Source organism: Grampus griseus (genome assembly GCF_964374135.1).
Source record: "Grampus griseus genome assembly, chromosome: 13".
NCBI lineage: Eukaryota > Metazoa > Chordata > Mammalia > Artiodactyla > Delphinidae > Grampus > Grampus griseus.
The window spans coordinates 58,772,440-58,797,066 of record NC_139007.1 but is presented as its reverse complement, the minus strand read 5'-3'; the positions used below and the strand labels follow the sequence as shown (position 1 = coordinate 58,797,066).

The 24,627-nt window shown below is 38.6% G+C and overlaps 1 protein-coding gene across 1 annotated transcript; it reads left to right on the top strand.

The window, feature by feature from the left end:
• Window positions 1–345: 345 nt before the first annotated feature.
• Window positions 346–18,786, top strand: LOC309831646 (pantetheinase; the record flags this gene model as incomplete). The annotated part of the gene is made up of 7 exons (XM_082668926.1): window positions 346–558; window positions 2,070–2,200; window positions 7,782–7,974; window positions 8,665–8,956; window positions 9,395–9,756; window positions 16,043–16,213; window positions 17,211–18,786. The coding sequence occupies 7 exons, from the start codon at window positions 346–348 to the stop codon at window positions 17,391–17,393; spliced, it is 1,545 nt and encodes a 514-aa protein (XP_082525052.1). The 3' UTR covers window positions 17,394–18,786.
• Between the last annotated feature and the right edge of the window lie 5,841 nt (window positions 18,787–24,627).

The following is a 24,627-nucleotide window of genomic DNA, read 5'->3' as shown; positions in this document are numbered from 1 at the left end:
CCAATTCTGCTGACCCCCTTCCTCTGAAATGTCTAGCCTCCAGAAATGACAGAGAATACATTTCTGTTGTTTAAGCCACCCAGTGTGTGGTACTTTGTTATGACAACCCTAGCGAAGGAAAACACATATGCATTTTCTTATTTGATCCTCAAAAACTCTTGCAAAAAAAAGGTCATTTGTTACATAAAACCTGATTACATCTACATCTATGATGTAAAACCAGAAGGCTTTCTTAAACTTAGCTTTTGTAATTTATTTTTAAAGCACTAAGTTCTGGGAACCACGTGATTTCTCCCTGTAAATATCAGGGCTTGCTCTGCTTTTCAGCAATCGTTGGACTCCAGCATGACTATGTCTCAGTTGCTGGATTATGCGGCAATTTTCTTTCTCTGTGTCTTAACAGCCAGCTCTCTGGATACGTTTACTGCAGCTGTATATGAGCATGCAGTGATATTGCCTAATGCCACCCTGATACCGGTGTCCTATGAAGAGGCCTTGCTATTAATGAACCAAAATCTGGATCTTTTGGAGGAAGCAATCGCATCAGCATCAAAGCAGGTACCATTTCTCAAGTGTGCTGGCTTCTACGTAGAGAAAAGGGTGGGGTCTTAGGAGACAGAATCACTGTCAGGGTCAATTACACTTTTGAATGACATATGTGTCAGGGTAGCCAAGTCCTTCTTTTACGGAGTCCTCCCTGCTCCTAGTTATTAGAACAAAGACACTATTACATGCTTCCCTTGTAGTGAGAGCAACATTTTGAAAAGAACGGCTGGTTATTAAGTGGCAACAAACTTTTGAGGAACTTGCTGTAAATTCAACAATTTTGAATTGTTGTTCAACAATTTTGAATTTCTGCTACAGATGGAGGGTGAAGGACAGATGGGTGAGGGATCAGTTGCTATTCTTAGAGTGTTTGTGGCCTTGGTGTACTTTTGTGCTCTTAAGAGTTTGTAGGTTTTTAGGTTAGCTCATAACGCCAAGACAATTAAATGTAAATTGCATTGTGTATTATATACAGTGTGTATTATATACTTCATTCTAATTACAAGACAACAAAAGTACATATGTTAATGCAAAGTAAGTCCTTGAGTTGAATGAAGGGTTAAGTTTAAGTGTGTGGTTTGGACGAATATAGTTGAAATAAGCTATTTGTAGATCAGGTAAACAAGTGATATATAAAGTCTGATGAAAGTCATGGATATATACGTATGACATATATCTATCAACATACATACTTCTACATGCAAAGATTTAAAAAGGTTATTAAGGGGACTTCCCTGGTAGTGCAGTGGTTAAGACTCTGAGCTCCCAATGCAGGGGTCTGGGTTCAATCCCTGGTCAGGGAACTAGATCCCACATGCATGCCACAACTAAGAGTTCGAATGCCACAACTAAGGAGCCGGTGAGCTGCAGCTAAGGAGCCTGCCCGCCGCAACTAAGACCAAGCGCAACCAAATAAATAAATTAATTAATTAGAAGGTTATTAAGAATTCTGAGGTTCTTTTTCACCTTAGTCCAACTATTTCCTTAAAGGCCACACAGCAGCTTCCAGGATGGTCCTCCTACTGAAGGTGCCCAGGTGAGCTCACGTTGTACCTCTAGGCCTGGCACCCTTCAGGTAACTGTGTCAGAGCTCCCTTCTGAGAAGCAGGAATCACATTTGCAGGGTATGAGGCAGGAAAGGCTGGGTGGAGGAGAGAGCGATAAATCAATCCTGACACACTCAGGCAAAATAATTGGCCAAAGGTCAGGGAGAGGGTTTATCCAGGGAAGAGTTAGGTTTATAGTTAACAACCACAGTGAATGGTTGAGCCTGAGAATAGCCTGGAAAAACATTAACAGCCATGAAAGGATGAAAAATTTACATAGAAATGATTACTGTGGGATTAGAAAATGAAAGTGGTTGAGCAAAGAAAATAAATTATAAAAATATAGAAAGCAAAAGAATAAGGTGGAAAAAAAAAGCCTGAATGTTTGTTCTTCAGCCACTCAGGTCCTCTTGCAGGCCCCATTTTTGACTGTTTGCTTATTTGAGAAATATTTTGATTCAGCTCCATTTTTGACAGGGTGCACATATTATTGTGACTCCAGAAGATGGTATTTACGGCTTTAACTTCAACAGGGAATCCATCTACCCATACTTGGAGGATATCCCAGACCCTCAAGTGAACTGGATCCCTTGTAATAATCCCGACAGGTAAAGAAACATATTGTGGGAAATTCAACCATGAACATGAACTTACTTTACCTGGGAAACCTTTGTAGAAGATCACTGTATAAGATTTACTATTGACTCTAAGTTTCAAGATAGTTTTATAATTTTTCATCTCCTACAGACATGTGTATTAGGAAAATGAATGTGAATTACGATATCACAAAAGTCAGTGCTGTAACGTAACATAGAAATGATCAAATTCAATGTGAATTTCCACTGGGGGAATGATCTGGAGATGATAGCATAACTTAGGGCCACAGGGTGGTTGGCTAGAGGAAGAACCATATCCAAACTCACCTCTTCTGACTCCTTGCCAGTGAACAGAAAATTGTTTCCCTATGTAGGTCTGTACTTTTAAAATTAAGTGAGAAAATAGTGAAACAGAGTCACATGTCAGTTTAAGATTAAAATTTTTCCTTTCACATTAATAAGGTAGCTGGATGAGTTTAATATATATGAAATTCTTAAAGCTTAAGGTGATAACCTAGGAGGTGATATAGCAGAACTGTGTAAGTGTTTTACATCAAGTCTAGAATAAGAAATATGAAGTCTGATAAAAGTAGCACTATTGGGGCTTCCCTGGTGGCGCAGTGGTTGAGAGTCCGCCTGCCGAGGCAGGGGACGCGGGTTCGTGCCCCGGTTGGGGAAGATCCCACATGCCGCAGAGCGGCTGGGCCCGTGAGCCATGTCCGCTGAGCCTGTGCATCCGGAGCCTGTGTACCGCAACGGGAGAGGCCATGACAGTGAGAAGCCCACGTATAACAAAAAAAAAAAAAAAAAAGAAAAAGCTATGGCGATAATCTAGGCAGAGGGATTATGGTGTTTGGATGAAGATGGTAGAAGTTTGGATATTAAGAAATGACCAGATTCCGAATAAAGTCTGAAGGTAGCTCTGACAGGTTCTGCTCAAAGATTGAATGTAGGATGAGAAAGGAAGAGAGGAGTCCAGCTCCTTTACCCCTCGCATACAACCAGATATCATGCCTTGTTGAGTATGTTTGACATATCCAGAGTTGATTACTTTCTTTTCTCAAAGTCACCAACCTTTTGGAGGAGGGGGTCTGCATCACCACTTAGCCTGGGTGTTATGGGAACAGACCGTCGTTATTTCTCTTTTTAATTTTATTTATTTATTTAGCATTTATACTTCACATGCTTCCAGAAAGATCTGAGGCTTCTTACAAAATCTTATATAATTAAAAAACACAACAGTTTAGATGTAAAAACAAAGTAGAAGCTACCTGAATAAAGTAGAGGAAGTAGTGGTTACAAGGCAGCATGGCAGTGGGCTGACAATTACAGTTGAACATACAATACAGTTCTGAGAGTTCCTGGGAGGCTGAGAGGAAGAATATGACTTACAAGCTTTCATTGCCTCACAGAAGAAACCTCGTAGATTTCTTGAGAGACAAACTGTGTCTAGGAGCCTAACTCAAAGATGAATTTACTTATTCAGCTTTTTTTTCCTTGACTATTTCCTATGTACTGGGTACTCCACTGTGAGAATGAGTAGGAATTCTTGAACAAGGGACATCCTTTAATACAGCGGATGTCTGCACCTCTGATAAAGGTGATGTGGCCTGCAGATTAAAGAGTCAGTCATTAGTTCAATAAGTTAAAAAAAAAACTTGCCTAATTAGCTAGCTTGAATGAAAAAGCATTTTGATACTTGACTGCATATTATTTTGTACTGTTGTTTCAGGGTTTTGTGTACATACACATTTTCTCCAGTAAGATTAGAGGATTTTGAAGTGCACCAGCCATATTTTACACTGTATCTCCCACACTGTGCACTTGGACAGCTCTGCCCAGAATGTCCTTTCCCCAGATGCCTACATATCTAACATGGTGCTTTGTGTAGTGCTAGGACCCAACAAATATTTTTTGAATATTTCATAACATTTTTAAGGTTAATAAATGTCTTCTTCAATAATTGATGACTTGTATTATATTTTGAGATTGAACACTTTGAAAGCAGTCTTAGAAAATATATTTTAATTCTTCTGTTTCACCTCCTTTTTCTGTTCCCAGTAGCCCTAGGACAGAGCTCTGCATACCTTAAGGGCTCAGCAAATATTAAGGATTAAGTGAGAAGCAGATTTCAGGCTCACATAAGCAAAACGCATTTTTTAAACTCCAAATCTAACAAAGAATTTTGGAACTTTTCTGGGTATAGCAAACAGTCTGAAAAATGTAGTTTAAATCGAAATGTATTAAAATACATGATGCACTTTCAAGATTAATATAGACAGGAGGAAAATATGTAATCGGGACTGTTTTAGAAATCCAGAACAGTAAGCTTCTATTTCATGTATCTATTCTACCACTTCAGGTGATTTGAAAAGACATGGGATAAATATACTTCAAGTGGTCCAATGTATTGTATTTATATCTGCATTTCAGATATGACTTGAAGCACACAAGGGGGCAAAACTATCAAATGGTCATTTTTTTACATAAATGCACTGAGATAATAATTTGTTAAGATGCAGTTTCCTATCCTTGTTGGTCTTTTTCAGTGATACGTTTTGTGTATGATTGCTATGGTTTTTCTTAGATTGCCAGCAGATGACACCGAATTTTCTTATAGTAAGTTCTCAGATCTAATGTACAGCATGGTGACTATAGTTAACAATACTGTATTGTATATTTGAAAGTTGCTTTGGGAGTAGATTTTAAATGTTCTCACCATAACAACAATAAAATTGTAATTCTGTGAGGTGAAGGATAATCACATTGTGGTAAGCACTTATCAATATATACATGTATCAAATCATCACATTTTATGTCTTAAACTTATACAGTGTTATATACCACTTCTATCTCAATGCAACTGGGGAACAAACACAATAACTCCTGACTTCCCCCTCCCTTCAGCCCTTGGCAGCCATCATTCGACTTTCTTTCTCTATAATTAACCACTCTAGCTACTTCATATAAGTGGAATTGTACCTTATTTGTCTTTTTGTGATTGGCTTATTTCACTTAGCATAATGCTCTTAAGGTTCATCTACAATGTAGCATGTTCAGAACTTCCTTTCCTTTTAAGGAAAGTATGAATATGAGTATGAATAATACTCTATTTTATGTATATAGTACAACATTTTGCTTGTCCATTTATCCATCAATGGATATTTGGGTTTCTTCTACCTTTTAGCTATTGTGAATAATGCTGCTATAAACGGGAGTGTACAAACATGTCTTTGAGACCCTGCTTTCAACTTTTTGGATATATACACAAACATGTAATTGCTGGATCATATGGTAGTTCTATTTTTAATTTTTTGAGGAACTGCTAGACTGGTTTCCACAGTGGCTGCACCATTTACATTCTCATCAACAGTGCTCAAGTGTTCCAGTTTCTTCAAATCCTCACCAGCAGCTATTCTTCTATTTTTTTTTAATCGTTGCTATCTTAATGGGTTTGAGGTATCTTGTCACGGTTTTGATTAGAATTTCCCTATAATTAATGAAGTTGAGCATATTTTCATGTGCTTATTGGCCATTTGTGTATCTTCTTTGGAGAAAATTTTGTTCAAGCCTTTGCCTATTTATTTAATTTTTTTGGCTGCGTTGGGTCTTAGTTGCGGTAACCAGGGACTGATCCTGTATCCCCTGCATTGAAAGGCAGATTCTTTACCACTGGACTACCAGAGAAGTCCCTTTTTCTTTTTTTTAATTAATTAATTAATTTTATTTTGTGTCTTTTGCCCATTTTTGAATCAGGTTTGTGTTGCTGTTGTTGATTTTTAAGAGTTCCCTTTGTATTCTGGATATTAATATATAATGTCCTTTGTTTCTCATAACCTTTTTTGATTTAAAGTCTATCTGGTCTAATATTAACATAGAATATCTTAATTTCTCCCTCACTTTTGAAGGATGGTTTTACCAGAGACAAGGTTTTTAGTAACTGCATTATTCTTTCAACACTTTAAATATATCAGCCCATTGCTTCCTGGCCTCCAAATTGTCTGATTAAAAACTGCTGATAATCTTAGTGGAGATCCCTTGTACATTATAAATCACTTCTCTCTTGCTCCTTTCAAAATTATGATTTTGTCTTTGTCTTTTGAAAGTTTGACTATAATGTGCCTTAATATGGGTCTCTTTGAGTTCATCCTTTTTAGAGATCATTGCCTGTTTGAGTCTGTCTTTGAATCTCTTTTGTAAATTTTCTGTTTCAGTTACTGTCATTTTCAGCCCCAGAATTTGGGGTGGGGGGCGGGTTTTCTATCTCTTTATTGATATTTCCATTTTGTTCATACATCATTATCTTGACTTTCTCCATGTCTTTCTTTAGTTCTTTGAACATCGTTAAGACAGTTGTCTTAAAGTCTTTGTCCAGCAGGTATGCCATATGGTCTTTCTCCAGGATAGTTTTTATTGGTTTATTTTTTCCCTTTGAATGGGTCATATTTTCCTGTTTGTATGCCTTACGATTTTTTCTTGATAAGTGGGCATCTGAATCTTATAATGTGATAACTCTGGAAATCAAATTCTCCCCCTTTTCCAGGGTTTTATGTCTTTTGTTTGTTTGCTTTGATTGTTGTAGGCTGTCTCCGGGCTGGGAGTAAGCTTAATGTCTTCTCAGGTCTTTTCTTAGTCTGTGACTTTCCCTGGACATATGCAGTGATTTTCTGAATTCTGTATAGTTGTTGCTTTTCCATGTCCTAGTCCTTTAATGCCTGGCTCCAAAAAGGGGTAAAAAAGAAGGTACTGGTGCTTTAAATCCCCTAGAAGTCGTTTCAGCCAGTGGGGGAAGTACTTGCAACAGTATATGTAATAATGGCCTGTCTCTGTGTGTGTACCTCCATGAACAGAGCAGTTAGCAGTGATCAGAACCAGACCCTTGGTATCTGGAAGACAGGATCCTTATGGCCCACCCTGCTCCTACAAACTGCTCCAAGAACACCTGCATGGCTGCCTGCAATGGGGTGGGTTGCAGGGGCTGGGGCATGGATAGTCCCTGCTGAGCTAAGAGCTTAAATTGACTCAACCTGACTGCAATTTATCTTCCAAGCATTTCCCTGGAAGTTTTATGTCTTTTAATAGACTCCAGATTTCCAAAATAATTATGTCAGCTATATTCCTGTAGGGCAAGTTTTATCTAGGTAGAGAGATGGATTCCTGGCGCTTCCTACTCTGCCATCTTTCCACAATCATCCTACTTCCAAAATGTTGTTCTTTCATTCAAAATATTTTTTAATACCTCTTTTCTTTCAGACATGTGTTCGGTGAACAGGAGATGTGTGTCTTTGCCCCCAAATATCTATAAGATGTGACATACAAGATGAGCACATAAATGAATATATGATTACAGATGATGATAAATGTCATAAGAATATACATGGCCTGGAGTCTTATCCTAGAATAGTTTCCTAGAACCAAATTCCCACAAGCATGGACTTCCTCTGAAGTTTCTTCTTGTTTTAATCCTTCCCTTCTATCTATGCTATGTAGAATTTATTTTTGTATATATCACGTAAGTGCAGGCAACTATCATTCTGAATTTAATTAAACGCTAAGTTTGATTTTTTTTCCTCTTCCAATGAACACGTATCAGATTTGGTCGCACCCCAGTGCAAGAAAGGCTCAGCTGTCTGGCCAAGGACAACTCCATCTACGTCGTGGCAAACATTGGAGACAAGAAGCCATGCAATGCCAGTGACCCTCACTGTCCCCCTGATGGTCGTTACCAATACAACACTGATGTGGTGTTTGATTCTGAGGGGAAATTGGTGGCCCGCTACCATAAGGTAGAATTCATTTGCAGATAATTCAACTACTGAATTGCTTATCAAAATAAAGTGGACAAGAAGGGGAAAAAATCACCATTGTTGATAATAACAAGCTTACTTTAAAAGCAGAGGAGAGACAAAGCATAGAAAGTAATGATTATTTGTGGTAAGGTACTAGAAAAGGGAGGTGTCCTGTTCATTTAAGAACACAGGAACGTGTCATTAGGAGTATGTGATAATCAGTAGAAGCTACCTGTTTTGAAATAAAATGTTGCCTTTTGGACTTTGTCCTTTTAATGACATGCCCTGACAAAGGGTCAAAGCTAAAATGAAAAACTCCTTACCAGATAGACTTGGTTTTAAAGAGAAAGGAGGAAAGAAAGTTCTTTGTCCGCAGAAAATTGTTATGTGTTCTTGGCAAATAGAAGTTATCTGTTTCACTCCTATGTCTCTAATATTCGAGAAGGTCTTAATAGATAAGGATTCCCTTCTACAGATCTATCAGATGTGGAAATTAAACCAAAGGCATAGTAATCCTATCAGCATAGTGATCTTTGATTTTCTAACACTCTTTCCCTGCAGAGACAGTGGTGGTAGATGAGATTGGCACTGTTTAGTAGATGTGAGCTCGCACTCTTTTAGATGCAGTGATATCCAGGCCAACTTCTTAAAAGAGATTTCCCCCCCATCATCTTCTGTTTATTGCAGCAAAATCTTTTCTTGGGTGAAGATCAGTTCAATGCACCCAAGGAACCTGAGGTCGTGACTTTCAACACCACGTTTGGAAAGTTTGGCATTTTCACGTGCTTTGATATTCTCTTCCATGATCCTGCTGTGACTCTGGTGAAAGATTTCCACGTGGACACCATACTCTTCCCAACAGCTTGGATGAATGTTTTGCCACATTTGTCAGCTATTGAATTCCACTCAGCTTGGGCTATGGGCATGGGAGTCAACTTCCTTGCATCCAATTTACATTACCGCTCAAAGAAAATGACAGGTAACGTGTCATCTTTAAGATTTTGGTGTAATCAAAAAACGAAAAAAAAAATCATGTTCTTTCTAGCTAACATGTACTCCTCAATACAATGTTTTCCAACTCTTAGTGGTTGCACATCTAGCTGGTGACACGCTGTAGAATCAATCTCAAGCTAAATTGTTTCATAAATTGATTTAGTTTTATTCAACTTGAATGTACACTCTTTTTGTTTTTTTCAAAATTTACGACTTCTTACATGAAACTCTCTCTTCTTGGCTTCTTGGTGACATACTCTGTTGGATTTCATCTCACCTATCTGTCCTTATCAACATATTTTACTGAAATTAATGAAATATATAACTTAGAGAAAGTAAAATGTTAACGTGAGTTTAGAATAACAATAGCAACTATGCAACCCCTTTTTGCTTTACTGTTTTAAATGTCATTTCCAATTTCCAGGAAGTGGCATCTACGCACCTGATTCTCCAAGAGCATTTCATTATGACATGAAGACAGAGGAGGGAAAACTCCTCCTCTCACAACTGGCCTCCCACCCACACCCCACAGCAGTAGTGAATTACACTTCTTATGTGAGTGGTATAGAAGCCCCCTCAAAGGGAAACCAGGAATTTAAGGGCATCATCTTTTTTGACGAGTTCACCTTCTTGGAGCTCAAAGGAGTCACAGGAAATTACACAGTTTGTCAGAAAGATCTCTGCTGTCATCTAAGTTACAAGATGTCTGAGAAGAGATCAGATGAAGTTTATGTACTAGGGGCATTTGATGGACTACATACTGCGGAAGGGAGCTATTATTTACAGGTAATGATTCTTTTGGTGGCAGGGGAATTACTGGATAAAACAGGACACTCAGTTAAATTTGAATTTCAGATAAACAATGAATTAATTTTATTATAAGTATGTCCCACTTTGGGGGACATGTATATACTGAAAATTGGTTGTTTATTTGAAATTCCAATTTATTGGGTATCCTGAATTTTTACTTGTTAAAACTTGCAGTCTTAGATGTCAGTCCAATTTTAAACTGGTTGGAAAAAGGCAGAACATTCACTTGAAGTCCCAGTGTTTAAAATGATATATTAATCAAATTACAGATAATTTTAATGAATAATTAACGTCTAATATTTCCTGCCTGAACTTATCAAGGCATTTCCCATTTACGGTCACTAATGCCTATCTTGTTTTATAAGAAGCTTCAGACTGAGTATGTCCCGGAGATATATAGAGCTGACCTCTGTGATGTACAGTAGAACAGCTGCAAAGATTCAGACATCTCACAGCCCTCAACATAAAGGGGGAGCTATTATAGCCAGTTGAGGTGGAACCCTTAAGAACAAGCTGCTTCCATGTTTCTCTCATTCTGCTCTTCTTTCCCTTGATCTGGCCTCCATCCTATCTCACCCAGATTATTGCAGTATCCTCCTAAGAGGGCTTCCCATTGATAGTTTCAGTTCCATCCAGTTCATTCTTTACACTATAATTACAAAAATCATGGAACACCATTTCTGATTATTTCCCTCACTTGCTTAAAATTCCTCACTGTTTTCTACTTGGCAAATCAAATTCCTTAACATAAAAGACTCAGGAAGTCTTAACATGTGCTTTTTCCTACTCTCTGTCCTCATCTGTCACTTCTACCCCCATGTACCCTGGGCTTCTATCATATTGAGACATTTCCCATCTACAGTGTGTCAGCATCTGTAGAACCTCCGGATGTTTGAACAGTTTTTTTTGTTGTTGTTTTTTGGATGGCCCCCAGCTACTCAACTCATAGTGCTTTACAGGTGTTATCTTCTCCAAGGTGGCTTCTCTGACACTCCCACTCCCCAAGCTGGGTTAGGTAACTCCTTTATATACTCCCAAATATCCTACGGTTAACTTTTTCAAAGACATATCATGTCAAATTATGTACATACTTGTTTGAGACTGAAAGCCTTTTGAGTGCTGGAACCATGCCCACTGTGTAGCATTTTGTTTGCTGTATGATAAGCACCTCTACCAAAGCTTGTTCATTTTGGCAAACATTTATCGAGTGCCAAATACATATCAGGCCTATATTTGGTGCTAATGTGATGAAGATGAATAAGTATGGACCCTCCTCTTGAGGAATTTAGTAGGGGAGAAAGACAGATGAACATAATTTCAGTACAGGTTGGCATGTGATAGAACAAAGGCATATTTTGCTATAGAAATACTAAGGAGCTTCACTTAGCCTAATTTGGGGATCCAGGGAAGTTTCTGAAGACATGCTGCTTGAACTTATGCTATTTTATCCAGGTGAAAAAAAGTGGGAGGGAATTCTAGGTGGGGTTAAGAGCCTGAGCAGGGGGGTGGATATGTCAAAAAGCAGGGTATGCTGGGACAAGCAAGCAGCTGACTGTCACTGAAATGTAGCATAAGAAGCAAGGATGGGTGGAAGATGAGCATAGAGGCAGGATCACATCCTGCAGGATCTTACCTCTCATTTCTAAGATGTGGACTTCATTCCATCAGTGATGGGTTTCTGTTGGAAGGTGTTCAGCAGGGGAATGATGTGATCACATCTGTTTTTGAGTAGATTGTTCTGGTTGCCCTACGGATCATGGAACATAGGACAAAATGACTAGTTAGATTATGAAAATAGTCCTATTAGGACCTGAACCAAGATTATGTTCATAGGAATAAAAGCAGGGTATGGAGTCAAGAAATATTTAGAAAACTAAACTTAGTAACTAATTTGACATGGAACAGGAAAGCAGAAAGAAGGATCTAGAATGTACCAGGTTTCTGGCAAGAGTGGCTGGATGAAATGTGATGCTTTGACAGATCAGGATTCAAGAGGAGGAGCAAATTGGATGGGAGTGGGGAAGATGTTCAATTCAGCTTTGGATGTGCTGGTTTTTAATTACTTTGGGGACATTCAGTTGGAGCCATCCAATAGGCTGTTGAATATATGGGTCTGATACTTTAGGGAGATATGAGATTTAGAAATATTGTTTTGAAAACCAGCAGGAAAAAGGTGGTGGTAAACCCACAAGAGTGAATTGCAAAAGCTGACTAAAACAGTGAACAATGAGGTAAAGGTGGAAGCTTTTGAAACTCCTGTGTTTGGGCAGGAAATAAACAGAATAGGAACATGTAAATATGTTTGAGAAATAAAGGAGAACTTAGAGAGTACTCTCATGGAAGGAAAGGAAGCAGACTCTCAGAGGGAGGAAATTTTGAAGTGTATTTGTGCAATATGTTTACCATTATTGAATGAATGAGTATAAATTTGGTGGAATCTCCTGGGCTCATAATGATAGAGTGAAAGACAGATTACAGTGGGTTGAAAAGTCAAAGGGAAGTGAGATATTGAAAGAGTGAGTCAATATTTCTTCTGCGAAAATCTTGTCTGATACAGGAAGAAAGGAAACAAGGTAGAAGCTAGACAGAGAGGCCCATGCTTTTTTTGTTTTGTGTTCTCCCAATCGATGAGAGAAACATGATTATCTTTATAGGCCTAAGGGAAAGAGCAACAAGAAAGGAAAGGATGAAAATATCGGCGGAATCAATATTTCTTATCAGTGCTCTGAGGTGCTAGAAGAAAGGTGAAAAAAATGGTATAAAAAACACAGGTAGAAAATGTCCAATGATTGGAAATTAGTTTAAAAAATTATGTTGTGGAAGAATATTTATTGCCATATAAATATTATCATATATTATGCAGCATATTGACATATATTGCATTATATACGTGGTATATATATGGTATTATACTGCCATATTTTTAAAATTAAAAAATTGTGATTATTTTCTTTTATTATTTTGTGATCTAGTTTTAAGTTTAAAAAGCTGGTTAAAACACAAGACAGCAGTCTCTCAGCTCTTCCTCCCTCTTTTCCATCCTTCCCTCTCAGTCTTGTCTGCTTCTCTGCCTGCCCCAGAGTCTTGGTTCCACTTGAGGGGATCGGTGGTAGGTCTCTTCTTGGTGTTGGGAGGTTGGTTAGTGCTGTCAAGTGAAACGAAGTCCTCTGTTATTATTGCTGGACAGTGATCCCCTAGCTAAGCGACTGGTGCCAGACAGGTTTTCGAATTTAAAATTCTAAATTTAGAAGCTTTCTTCATGGATATGATGACTTTTTAGGGTTACCAAAACTGACTAAAAGCTCTGAGCCTGTGGGTGATACTTGCCAATTTTAAGCTTCACAGAGGGACGGTCTAGCTGGGCTTTTGATTAGGGGAATCCCTGAGGTAAGTGTCTTTAAAGACTTCCCTTTGTGATGATTACGTTTTCCAGGTTTCAAAATTCTTCTATTTCCCGGCTTCCCTGGTGGCGCAGTGGTTGAGAGTACGCCTGCCGATGCAGGGAACACGGGTTCGTGTCCCGGACCGGTAGAATCCCACGTGCCGTGGAGCGGCTGGGCCCGTGAGCCATGGCTGCTGGGCCTGCGCGTCCGGAGCCTGTGCTCTGCGGTGGGAGGGGCCACAGCAGTGAGAGGCCCGCGTACCGCAAAAAAAAAAAAAAAAAAAAAAAAAAAAAAATTCTTCTGTTTCCCTTCCTGAATAATTTAACAAATAAAAACACAGGATGCCCAGGTAAATTCAGAGTTCAGATAAACAGCAACTTAAAAAAAAATAAGTATGTCCATGCAATAGTTGGGACATATTTATACTAAAAACTGGGTTTAGTTTTTTTAGTTTATCTGAACTTCAGATTTAACTGGGACTCCTGTCCTGTAATTTATCTGGCAACCCTATTCCTGAAGGATAAATGCCTTTTTTGACAGCATTTAGAGAGTCAAGTGAGGGAAATGACCTTGCAGGGTGGAGGGAGATGGTTTTGCCATTCAGTTTGATTCATTCAAGGAATCCCCTTCAAATATGTCTTTCAAAACCTCCATCTAAACATCGTCTGCTTTACCCTCTCTGGAAATAAGTATTCCATCTTTTACTGGAACAGGGAAAGGGTAGCTGCCCATCCATGGCTGGGGACTCAGTACTGAGGCATTCTTAACAACTTCCCACAAATTTTCCTTTCTTCAAGCAACCCAATTCACTCCCAGCTCCTGAGGTACCTAGTGCTTCCAGAGATGGAAACTTTTGAGTATTCGCAAAAGTTTAGATAGGTTGATTCTTAGCTTTCCCCACAGCTAGTTCAGAACTTGGCTTTCTTAGGTCTGTTAAATCAGTTACCATTTTTTAAATTGAACTTTAGTTGATTTATAATATAGTGTTAGCTTCAGATGTACGACGTAGTGATTCAGTATGTTTGCAGATTAAATTCCATTATAGGTTGTTACAAGATAATAGGTGTAATTCCCTGTGCTATACAGTATACCTTTGTTGCTTATCTATTTTATGTATAGTAACGTGTATCTGTTAATCCCATAACCTAATTTGTCCCTCAAACCTTCCTTCTTCCCTTTGGTAACCACAAGTTTGTTTTCTATATCTATGAGTCTGTTTCAGTTTTTTTTTTTTTTTACACATTCATTTGTATCATTTTTTTTTTTTTTTTTGTGGTATGCGGGCCTCTCACTGTTGTGGCATCTCCCATTGCGGAGCACAGGCTCCAGACGTGCAGGCTCAGTGGCCATGGCTCACGGGCCTAGCTGCTCTGCGGCATGTGGGATCCTCCCGTGTCCCCTGCATCGGCAGGCGGACTCTCAACCACTGCGCCACCAGGGAAGCCCTGTATCATTTTTTAGATTCCACATTCTCTGTCTGACTTATTTCACTAAGTATAATATTCTCTAGGTCCATCCACGTTGCTGCAAATGGTAATATTTCATTCTTTTTTATGGCTTAGTAATATTCCATTGTATATATGTACCTCATCTTTTTTTTTCTTTTTAAATTTATTTATTTTTGGCTGTGTTGGGTCTTCATTTCTGTGCGAGGGCTTTCTCTAGTTGTGGCAAGCGGGGGCCACTCTTCATCGCGGTATGCAGCCCTCTCACTATCGTGACCTCTCTTTTTGCGGAGCACAGGCTCCAGACGTGCAGGCTCAGTAGTTGTGGCTCATGGGCCTAGTTGCTCCGCAGCATGTGGGATCTTCCCAGACCAGGGCTCGAACCCATGTCCTCTGCATTGGCAGGCAGATTCTCAACCACTGCACCACCAGGGAAGCCCTGTACCTCATCTTCTTAATCCAATAGTCTGTTGATGGGCACTTGGGCTGCTTCCTCAGTTACCATTTTTGCATCAACACCCCAACTTCTAAACTTGTGCCATAATCTATCCTCCTGTTCTCCTAACCTTGTGGGTTTAGATCTTCCAAAAATAATAATAAAGTTGGATTTAGTAGGATTGCAAGGGAACAAAACTGAAGCATGTGTTCATTCTACCTTTATCTGAAAGTTATTTGTCTCCCATCTTGACACACTTACCCTAAAACGCTTGCTCTCCAACTTCAAAAGTGGAAGCAGGGAGACCAGTTAAGGGCTATTGCTTTAGTCAGGCAAGAAATAAAGGTGGCTTGGAGTAAAGTTTTGAAGATGCAGTACAGATGGAGTTAAATGAAGATGGATCTTCCTTTTGGGGACTTTGCATCTGCATGGTGAGGTGATTCATACACTTAAATTTACATGCAAATAGCTATGTATTGTGTAGTATAGTATAACTATGTAGGATAACAAGAGGTGTTATCATTATCCTGCTCAGGTATAAGGTATATGAGTTTTCCAGATCACAAGAGTTGTCTCTAGATCAATTCTAGGACTCAGTACAGATTTAAAGTTCCTTCATTGTTAGAAATAGGCACTAAGGTAGAAATTAAACTAGTGTCTAAACTTTTTAAAAATAATCAAACACTTTTGATTATTAAAAACATGGCTAACTTGAAAACAATTAGGGTATAATTGTTCATGACTGTAGACCAAGGATCTGATTATTTCTTTACGTGGTTTAATCTGTTTACAGTGAACTACAGAAAGCACTAGGGTCTGAAGTCCTTTATTTTTATTACTAGTTGCAATAGTATTCAGCAGCGAACCAGATTAATCTAATGAGGAAGTAATACTATAACAAACATTATAAACAAAGGGGCATAGGCACTTTTTTCTAGGTCAAGAGAATGTTTCAACTGGCTTTCCTAAGACTTATTGTTTTGTTTTTACGTTCCTAGATTTGTACTCTGTTGAAGTGTAAAACAATGGACTTACACACTTGTGGTGATTCAGTTGAAACTGCTTCCACCAGGTTTGAAATGTTCTCCCTCAGTGGCACTTTTGCAACCCAGTATGTCTTTCCTGAGGTGTTGCTGAGTGGAATTCAGCTTGCACCTGGAGAATTTCAGGTACGATTTTTTGCTTAATATTGCCAACTCATTTTATGTAAGAAGAAGCATCTTTTGAGTAGAAAACCTGCCCAAGTGCTTACAGATATCATGAAAACTTTCATTTGGAAAGGGTAGAATTGTCCTTAGGGCTCACCAAGGACACTGAGGACATGGGATCTCTTGTCTAAATTTCCCTTAGAGAAAAATGAGCATGTCCTTGAGAATAAAGAAATATATCTTATTGTGGGGACTTCAGGGAGTGGGCTGGGGTTTGAGGTCGGTCAAGTAGAAAGAAGACTCAGGAAGAGTTTCAGGACCAGTCCCACCAGAGGAAGCCTCTTTGTGTCACTGGGGAGGGATGGCCTAGGGCACCGTGTGACCATCAGAGAAAAGGAAAGAAGGAAAAGCTTAGAGAGAATTGGACAGTCGCTGAATTGGCAAGAAAGCAAAACCTTTTTTTTTCTGTTAATATGCAAGAAATAATTTATTACTGTGCAAGTGCTCTGTCCAGCCACATTCTCCTACTGACTTTTCCTGCAGGTCCCGCTCTCATTCCCCTCTCCTCTTCCAAACAGTTGCTGTGGGGAGTTGCGGACAATAGGCAGGTAGGGAGGCTGTGGTGAGTGAGTGTCAGGGATGATAGAGGCTCAGCCCATAACCCCCTTAGTCAAGCCTGCCTGACCCTTCGGAGGAGTCTTTTTCTTGTCGGAGAGAACAAGATTTCTCTCTTATTTATTCTCAGATCCATTGTTTTATGTTTATTAACTCATCAGATGCTCTCTCAGAGTAAATTATAAGATATAGATTATGGGCATTTCAATAATAAATGGATCAGTGCCAATTCCATAGCTCCAATTTTTCTTATACTCTGTACAATTTCACATATTTCAGATGGAATAGAATCTGGCCATTATTTCTACTGTTTCTTCATCCAGTTGTACTGAATTTTAAGAGTATGTTGTGAGGTTGTATAACTGAAAGTTATTCTCAGTCAACTTCCCTGTGTTTTAAATAGGTGTCAAGTGACGGACGCTTGTGCAGCCGGAAGCCACTGTCTGGACCTATCTTGACAGTAACTCTGTTTGGAAGGTTATATGAGAAGGATAGTGCACCAGATGCTTTCTCAGACCTCATGGCACAGGCACTGACAGTAATGCTCATAGTTGTCATACCTATTGTGTACTCATTAGGTTGGTAGAATATTTACATTTTCTCTCTTTTACTTCAGATCATTTAAGTGGATGTGAGAAGAAGAATGGGTCTGGGATTTTGATAATAGTGGTCATGGTCTATCATATCAGTGAATTACTAATACGCTTTTTCTTTTGTTTAGACAAATACACACACACACACACACACACACACACACACACACACACACACACAACAATATAAGCCGGATAAATAGTGAAAGAATTTTGAAAGGTAAAATCTGTAAAATGACAACAACAATTATACCCACCTGTTAGGTTTTTTTTGGTGAGAATTAAATGTTACTGCAGTTAAAGTACTTAGACAAGTTCCCTCTCATGGAAAGCACTCTATATATGTTAGCTATTACAATGATATAGGACTATCACAGAAAAACCAACTGTGATGTATTTATTGCTAAAATTATATCACCTCTGAGTGTACAAAGTACATATATTTTCCAACAGTTCAGCCACTCTGCATATTTCAGTTAGAAAATCAATGAACTCAACATCAGCCAGTTGGGTGTGGCTTGATATCTAGCACTAAGGTATCCCAGAAGGCAGCTGGGCTTCCATCTAGGAATCTGCTCGACAGCCTTAATGTTTTTTATGTGCTTTTCAGTGGTGCTTTCCTGCTTATTTAGTGCTTTGCCTATCTTGTCAATCTGTGAGCAAGCTAACAGGGTGGCTCTAAAATAGATATTTATCAAATCTGGCCTGTTATTCTGTTTTTGCATGAGCTAAGAAAGGTTTTTATGTTTATAAAGGTTTGAAAAAGAAAATAAAAAGAAGACATTTTGTGACACATGAGAATTATTTGAAATTCAAAATTCAGTCTCCACACCTAAAGTTTTATTGAACACAGTCATGTTTATTTGTTTAGTATTTTTGATGGTTGTTTTCATGCTACAATTGTGGAATGGAGTAGATGTGATAGAGACCACATGGCTAAAAAGGGTGAAAATATTTACTACATTTACAGAAAAACATTGCTGTCCCCTGCTCTAAAGTATTAAATAACAATGGATTATAGTATTGAAAACCTTTAATACAAATCAATAGGCAAATAGTCCTTGAGTGTCTTTCTTATAATTCTTCCACCCAAAGAGAAATAAAATATTTCAATTTGCTTTCTGTTGTATTAACACCACAAAAGGATTACCTTTAATAATTTATGACCAAATATGCCTATTAAGCTAATACCCCAAACAAGTGACTATAATTTTTATAAACATGATTAATATCTAATCATAGTAAGGTACCACATCATAGTCTTTTGTTGCATTGGTATGTTCTAAAATTTTTGAAAGAAATTGTTAGTTTTTATTTTCAAATTTTTCCTGGAGATCAACTAAGAACTACTTATATTAATATACTATCTGATATTTTTCTCTGTGACAACTTTGCTTACTTGTCTTAGAATGATTTTTCTTAAAGTTTAACATTGCAGCAGTGAATTCACTTTAAAAAATGTTATTTACTACATCCATACCTAGCTCTGATTACTTTTTCACTCTGGATTTCTTTCATGCATATATGTTTTTAATCATAGTTTTTTGGGTTTTTTTTTTTTTTGCGGTACGCGAGCCTCTCACTGTTGTGGCTTCTCCCGTTGCGGAGCACAGGCTCCGGACGCGCAGGCTCAGTGGCTATGGCTCACGGACCCAGCCGCTCTGCGGCATGTGGGATCCTCCCGGACCGGGGCACGAACCCGTGTCCCATGCATCGGCAGGTGGACTCTCAACCACTGAGCCACCAGGGAAGCCCTTAATCATAGTTTTGATGTGCTTTTTAACTGTAATTTTTCTTTCATCTGCATAAAATATTTGTGATGCTCTTTTGATACAAACAACGCAATTCTAGGAAAGACCAATGCTCAAATATACTTTAAAAAAATAATCTATCTATTTATACCTTGACGAATGTAAATGGTCCAGAGAGAAACTTTTGACCCTTCCTCATTTAATGATATAATTTACGTTATCAACTTCATGATGATGTAACACACACACACTCACACACACACACACTTTCTCTCTCTCTCTCTCTCTCTCTCTCTCTCTGTCTCACTGTGGCAGCCCATTCCAAGATGCCCCCAATGATCCTCACCTCCAGTCTCCATGGAGAGATTCTCCATGATTAACTCTTCTGCTCTTATTTCTTATACAATTTCTGAGCCTTATCACCTACAATAAGTCTGAACTCATTACCACTTTTATTATAACACGTATCTTTTACTCTGTTCTGCTTAAGACTCCCAACAATTTTATTTATGTAATATGTTAGTTATTTTCCTAAACAATACATTTCAGTTCTCTTGTGAGCTGAATTATGTGTCCCTGAAATTCATACATTGAAGTCCTAACTCCATATCTGAGAACATGACTGTATTTGGAGATAGGGTTTTAAAGAAGTAAAATGAGGTCGTTAGGGTGGGCCCTCATCCAATATGACTGGTGTTCTTATAAGAAAAGCAGATTAGGGCACAGACATGCACAGAGGGGAGACCATGTGAAGACACAGAGGAAGATGGCTATCTACAAGCCAAGGAGAGAGGCCCTCAGAAGAAATCAATCATGCTGACACTTCTAGCCTCCAGAATGAGAAAATAAATTTCTGTTGTTTAAGCCTGTCTGTGGTACTTTATTATGGCAGCCCTAGCAAACTTATACATATTCCAACACCCTCCCTCCACCTTGATTTTTCACCATTAATTGAACCTTGAACAAAATGTTTACCTAGTAAGAATATCCAGCTAGCCTGGCTCCCCAAGACTCCACTAGATATTCTTAGAGAAGCATTGCTGATGAAATGATAGTGAAGTCACCATCTTATTGGAGATCTTCTGGAGTTAGGAAACCAGAAAGTCATATTGATGAAATTACGCAGTCAGTCTGGCATCAAACACGTTCTCTTTTAGTAACAGCAGAATCTCTTGACATTATACAACTTAGTGAAACAAAGAACATCTTTGAAGTCAAATCATCTCTCACCTGATAGAATATCCACATAGCCCTGATATAAGCCTCACAATGTACAAAACGTGACCTTCTACAAGGGAAAGCAGGGCACTGGCAGCAGGGATCCATGCCTGCAGTGCACCCTTTTGAAATAGACATTTTTGTGGCAGATTCTTTTCCTAAAAAATACTATATAATCCAATAAATATATAAGTAAAATTCATCTTGCGCTTTTGGACGACATTAACTGACTTAAAAAAAAAACCTATTTGAAAAGAAGGAAGCTCCTTATGTATTTAGGAATAGGAATCAGCATAATAAGCCTCAACACCGTCCTACAATTTTAGTTTAAAACAGAAAACATGCTGATGCATATCAGTAATAGGTTTAAAATACTGAAGGCTTCAAAAAACCCTAAATGTTTCTTTTTCTCTTCAATCTTAACAAATGTATTAGTTATCCATTGTGACATGTTATCCATTGTGACATAACAAGTTACACCAAACCTAACACCTTAAAACAATAAACACTATCTTATACAATTTCTTAGAGTGAGGATTACTTCAGGAATTGACACTACTAGGAAAAAGGGTCTTTAAAAAGCTACATGTTTACTTAATGAGCTAATGTTTTTTTAATCATCAAGGTCTTTTTCTCCTAATAATTTATAAAACTATGTATTAAAAATGGAGAAATCCACTTAAATAATTGAAGTGTTTTGGATATCAAGAGGAACATGGAAAAGGTCAAATAGGAAATCATATCAATATCAAAAGCTGTTCTGGGGCTTCCCTGGTGGCGCAGTGGTTGAGAGTCCGCCTGCCGATGCAGGGGACACGGGTTCGTGCCCCAGTCCGGGAAGATCCCACATGCCGCGCTGGGCCCGTGAGCCATGGTCGCTGAGCCTGCGCGTCCGGAGCCTGTGCTCCGCAACGGGAGAGGCCACAACAGTGAGAGGCCCGCGTACAGAAAAAAAAAAAAAAAAAGCTGTTCTGAAATACAGCATTTGACTCCTCCGGAAAATAACAGAAAATAACTGTTCATTCCTCACATTTCCTTTGATCCTCTGTCTTGTGGATGTTCTGGGCATGTTCCAAATGCATCAGTTTAATTTTTGTTTCTGAGAAGAACATAAAATTTTTAGATGGGGAAAATACCTCACATCCACTAGTAATACTTAGGCAGCATGCTTTTGTGTACAATGGGATTAGTGATTTAAGTACAGCTGGTGCAAAACCAAATCTGTGTTCTAATAATTCTATTCTTACCTGGTCGTGGTTGGCATTATTAAAGTGAAACATAGTAGATAAAATAGTAAGTAAATATGGGACTTAATAAATCTAAATAGCACTTTAAATATGAAGACAATTATCACGAAAACTTAAAACGTGAGGAAAACAACCTATACGTTAACAGTGCTGCAGTGTCATGCTATTATTTTGTATAGCATTTTATCATGGTAATTTAAAGATTAACAAATAAGAGCTTGTACTTTTGAAAACTGAGATCTGCTATTTCACCAAAGTTGTTCTTAGTGAATCCAAAGACAGCAGCATGGAAAAGTAAATAAGGTCTAACGTGAAACAACACTGAATGGGAGGGAGGAAAGAGAATAGCAGGGGAGGAAAACCGTCAGAGTTCTCCATAATCTAATAAAAATATGGTACTTTTCTTTTTGAACTAAAGATGAAGGATTTTAAAATGGAGAGTAATGCAAAAGAACACATGTTCACTCATACATATGTGGGCGCGCACACACACACACACACAGACACACCTTGGTGACCACACACACAGGCCATAGCATGTGTGGGAGCACATAGCTGGACACAGGTGTAGATTAAAATGTGAGTCAGTGTGTTTGTACTACTAGAAAAGTGTTTATGACATAAAGGTTTGTTCAGGTATGGTGCTCTCAGACAGGAGACAAACGAGTCTCTTCAAAAGAGAACAATCAAAAATGCACCCTACAGGGAAATGTGCTTGGATTACACTCGGAGGGCTGAGGTCTCCTGTGCCACAATCTCATTTTCTTTCAGCCTGCAGGCATGGCAGGAGCACTTGGCTGCCGTACTGTTCTTTCTACTCATAGCTCAGGACTTGGTAAATTTCAACAGCCAAGGATAAAGACTTTGTGAGCTTCCCTAGTCGTGGACTGTGGTTTCAGTACAACCTTAGAGAACCTGGGTTTCCTACAGTCAAACACTTCCCGGGTATGGATGCTGGAGAAGCCAAGATCTCAACGATCTTGTTCATACCCCACAGGGACATGAATGGTGTCAGGATCAATGGGACTCCACGTCTGGTGGTTTTTTGACAACAGCTGACCTGGACTGATGGGGTTCTTCATGCACTTTTGAGGCAGGATGATGGGTGAAGAGAGCCCAGATACCAGGACCAGGATAGAAGGGCCAACTGAGCGGCCGGCCACAACTCCAGAATGTGGAGGTTATGGCCATGATGCAAGTTCTCACATTCTGAGTACTGTAGAACACCGACTGGGGAACCAATGGACTGTGACTCTTTATCCAGCTCTGTCTTTTTCTTTATTCCTCACTCAATGCATCTTTGTGATGATAGTAGAGCTGCTTCAATGGCTTCTTTGATAGAAACTTACGAAGACAGTAGAGGTGGGAGAGAGGGATTCATGTGGGCTTAAGGTGGGAACATTTTCTCCATCTCAGTTCATTCCTTTTTTTTTTTTCATAAAAAAATCCCAAACCTCTCAAAATGTTGCTGTAGTATTTTCCTCCTTCCTTTGCTAAAAGTATTCACTTTCAAGTTGGTGGAGAAGACAGGGAATGGAAAAAGTTCCTTAGATCTCTGAATATATCTGTATAAAAATTAAAAGAAATAAAAACATAAACAAAACAGAACTTCCAGATTCCAAGAATTGTCAATCCTTGGAAAGGTTTCAAAGTACCTGTGGTCTGCTCACTGTGGTGAGGATGTTTCCACTTGTCTTGAGACCCGGGTCTCACAAAAAATTCAAAATTACAAAAAAGAAAGAAAAAATTAAAGAACTGCAAAATGCAAAAAATGTCCCAGCAGGAACGCATGGCCCCCTCACCCTTATTTCCTGGAACAAGGGAATATTCCACCCCTCACACCCTCTAAGGACGGTTCCTATTTTCCAGCCCTTGATAGCCCTTTAGCACCCATTGCATTGGGACATCCATGTGTAGCGGCACCAACAAGAGTTGTGTTTATTTTTAAGATATTTCAACTGTATTTCATTATTGTTGAGGTATAATAATAATGAGCATTTCAAGGATTAACTATTAAAAGATAAGATGAGGCATATTAAATGTTCTAAGAGTTTATTGGAGCAAAAATCAATTTGAATGGGACAGCAACAAACCAGAAGTGGTTAGGAGAGCTCCACTGACAAGAGTTAGGGGCAAGGCTTTTATAGAGAAGATGAAAAAGCAAAGCAAGAAATAATTTTATTGGTGATAGTTCAAGCGGCTGCCTTATTTGGGAAAGCCTAGTTGGCTGTTAGTGATTAGTTGTCCTTAGGTTTTGGTTTCTTAACTTCTAGGCATTTACAGGCTTAGGTTTTGGTTTGCTTACATAGGTTGCTAAGCTATTAGAACCTCCTAGTCTAATGGCTTCCTTGTTTAACTAACTTACTATTAAAAATAGACACGGTCTCACATGAAACAATTCTTTAAGCAAGCGTTATTATCTTCATTTTACAAGGATAACATTGAGGCTCAGAGGGACTAAGTAATATATTTAAAGTCAACCAATAATAAATAGTTAGGATGAGGTAAAACATTCAGCTCCTTTTGCCTCAGATGTATGTACGATCGGCCCTCCATATGTGTGGTTAGTGCGTCCACAGATTCAACCAACTGCAGATTGAAAGTATTTGAAAAAAAATTCCAGAAAGTTCCAAAAAGCAAAATTTGGATTTTCTGTGTGTTGGCAACTATTTACATAGCATTTACATTTTATTAGGTATTATAAGTAATCTAGAGATGGTTTAAAGTGTACCGGAGGATGTGCATAGGTTATATACAAATACTATACCATTTTGTATAAGGGACTTGAATATCTGAGAATTTTGATATCCACAGGAGGTCTTGAAATCAATCCCCTTTGGCTACTGAAGGATGAGTGTACTCTTTCACCATGCTATACTTTCTCTGTAGAATGTGTTTTAGTCAGGATAGACTAGGTAACGGTGCAGTAATAAATGATATTAAAAAAATCATGGTTTATTAAAATAAAAGTTTATTTCTTGTTCATTCAGAATCTATTCTAGGGCAGCTAG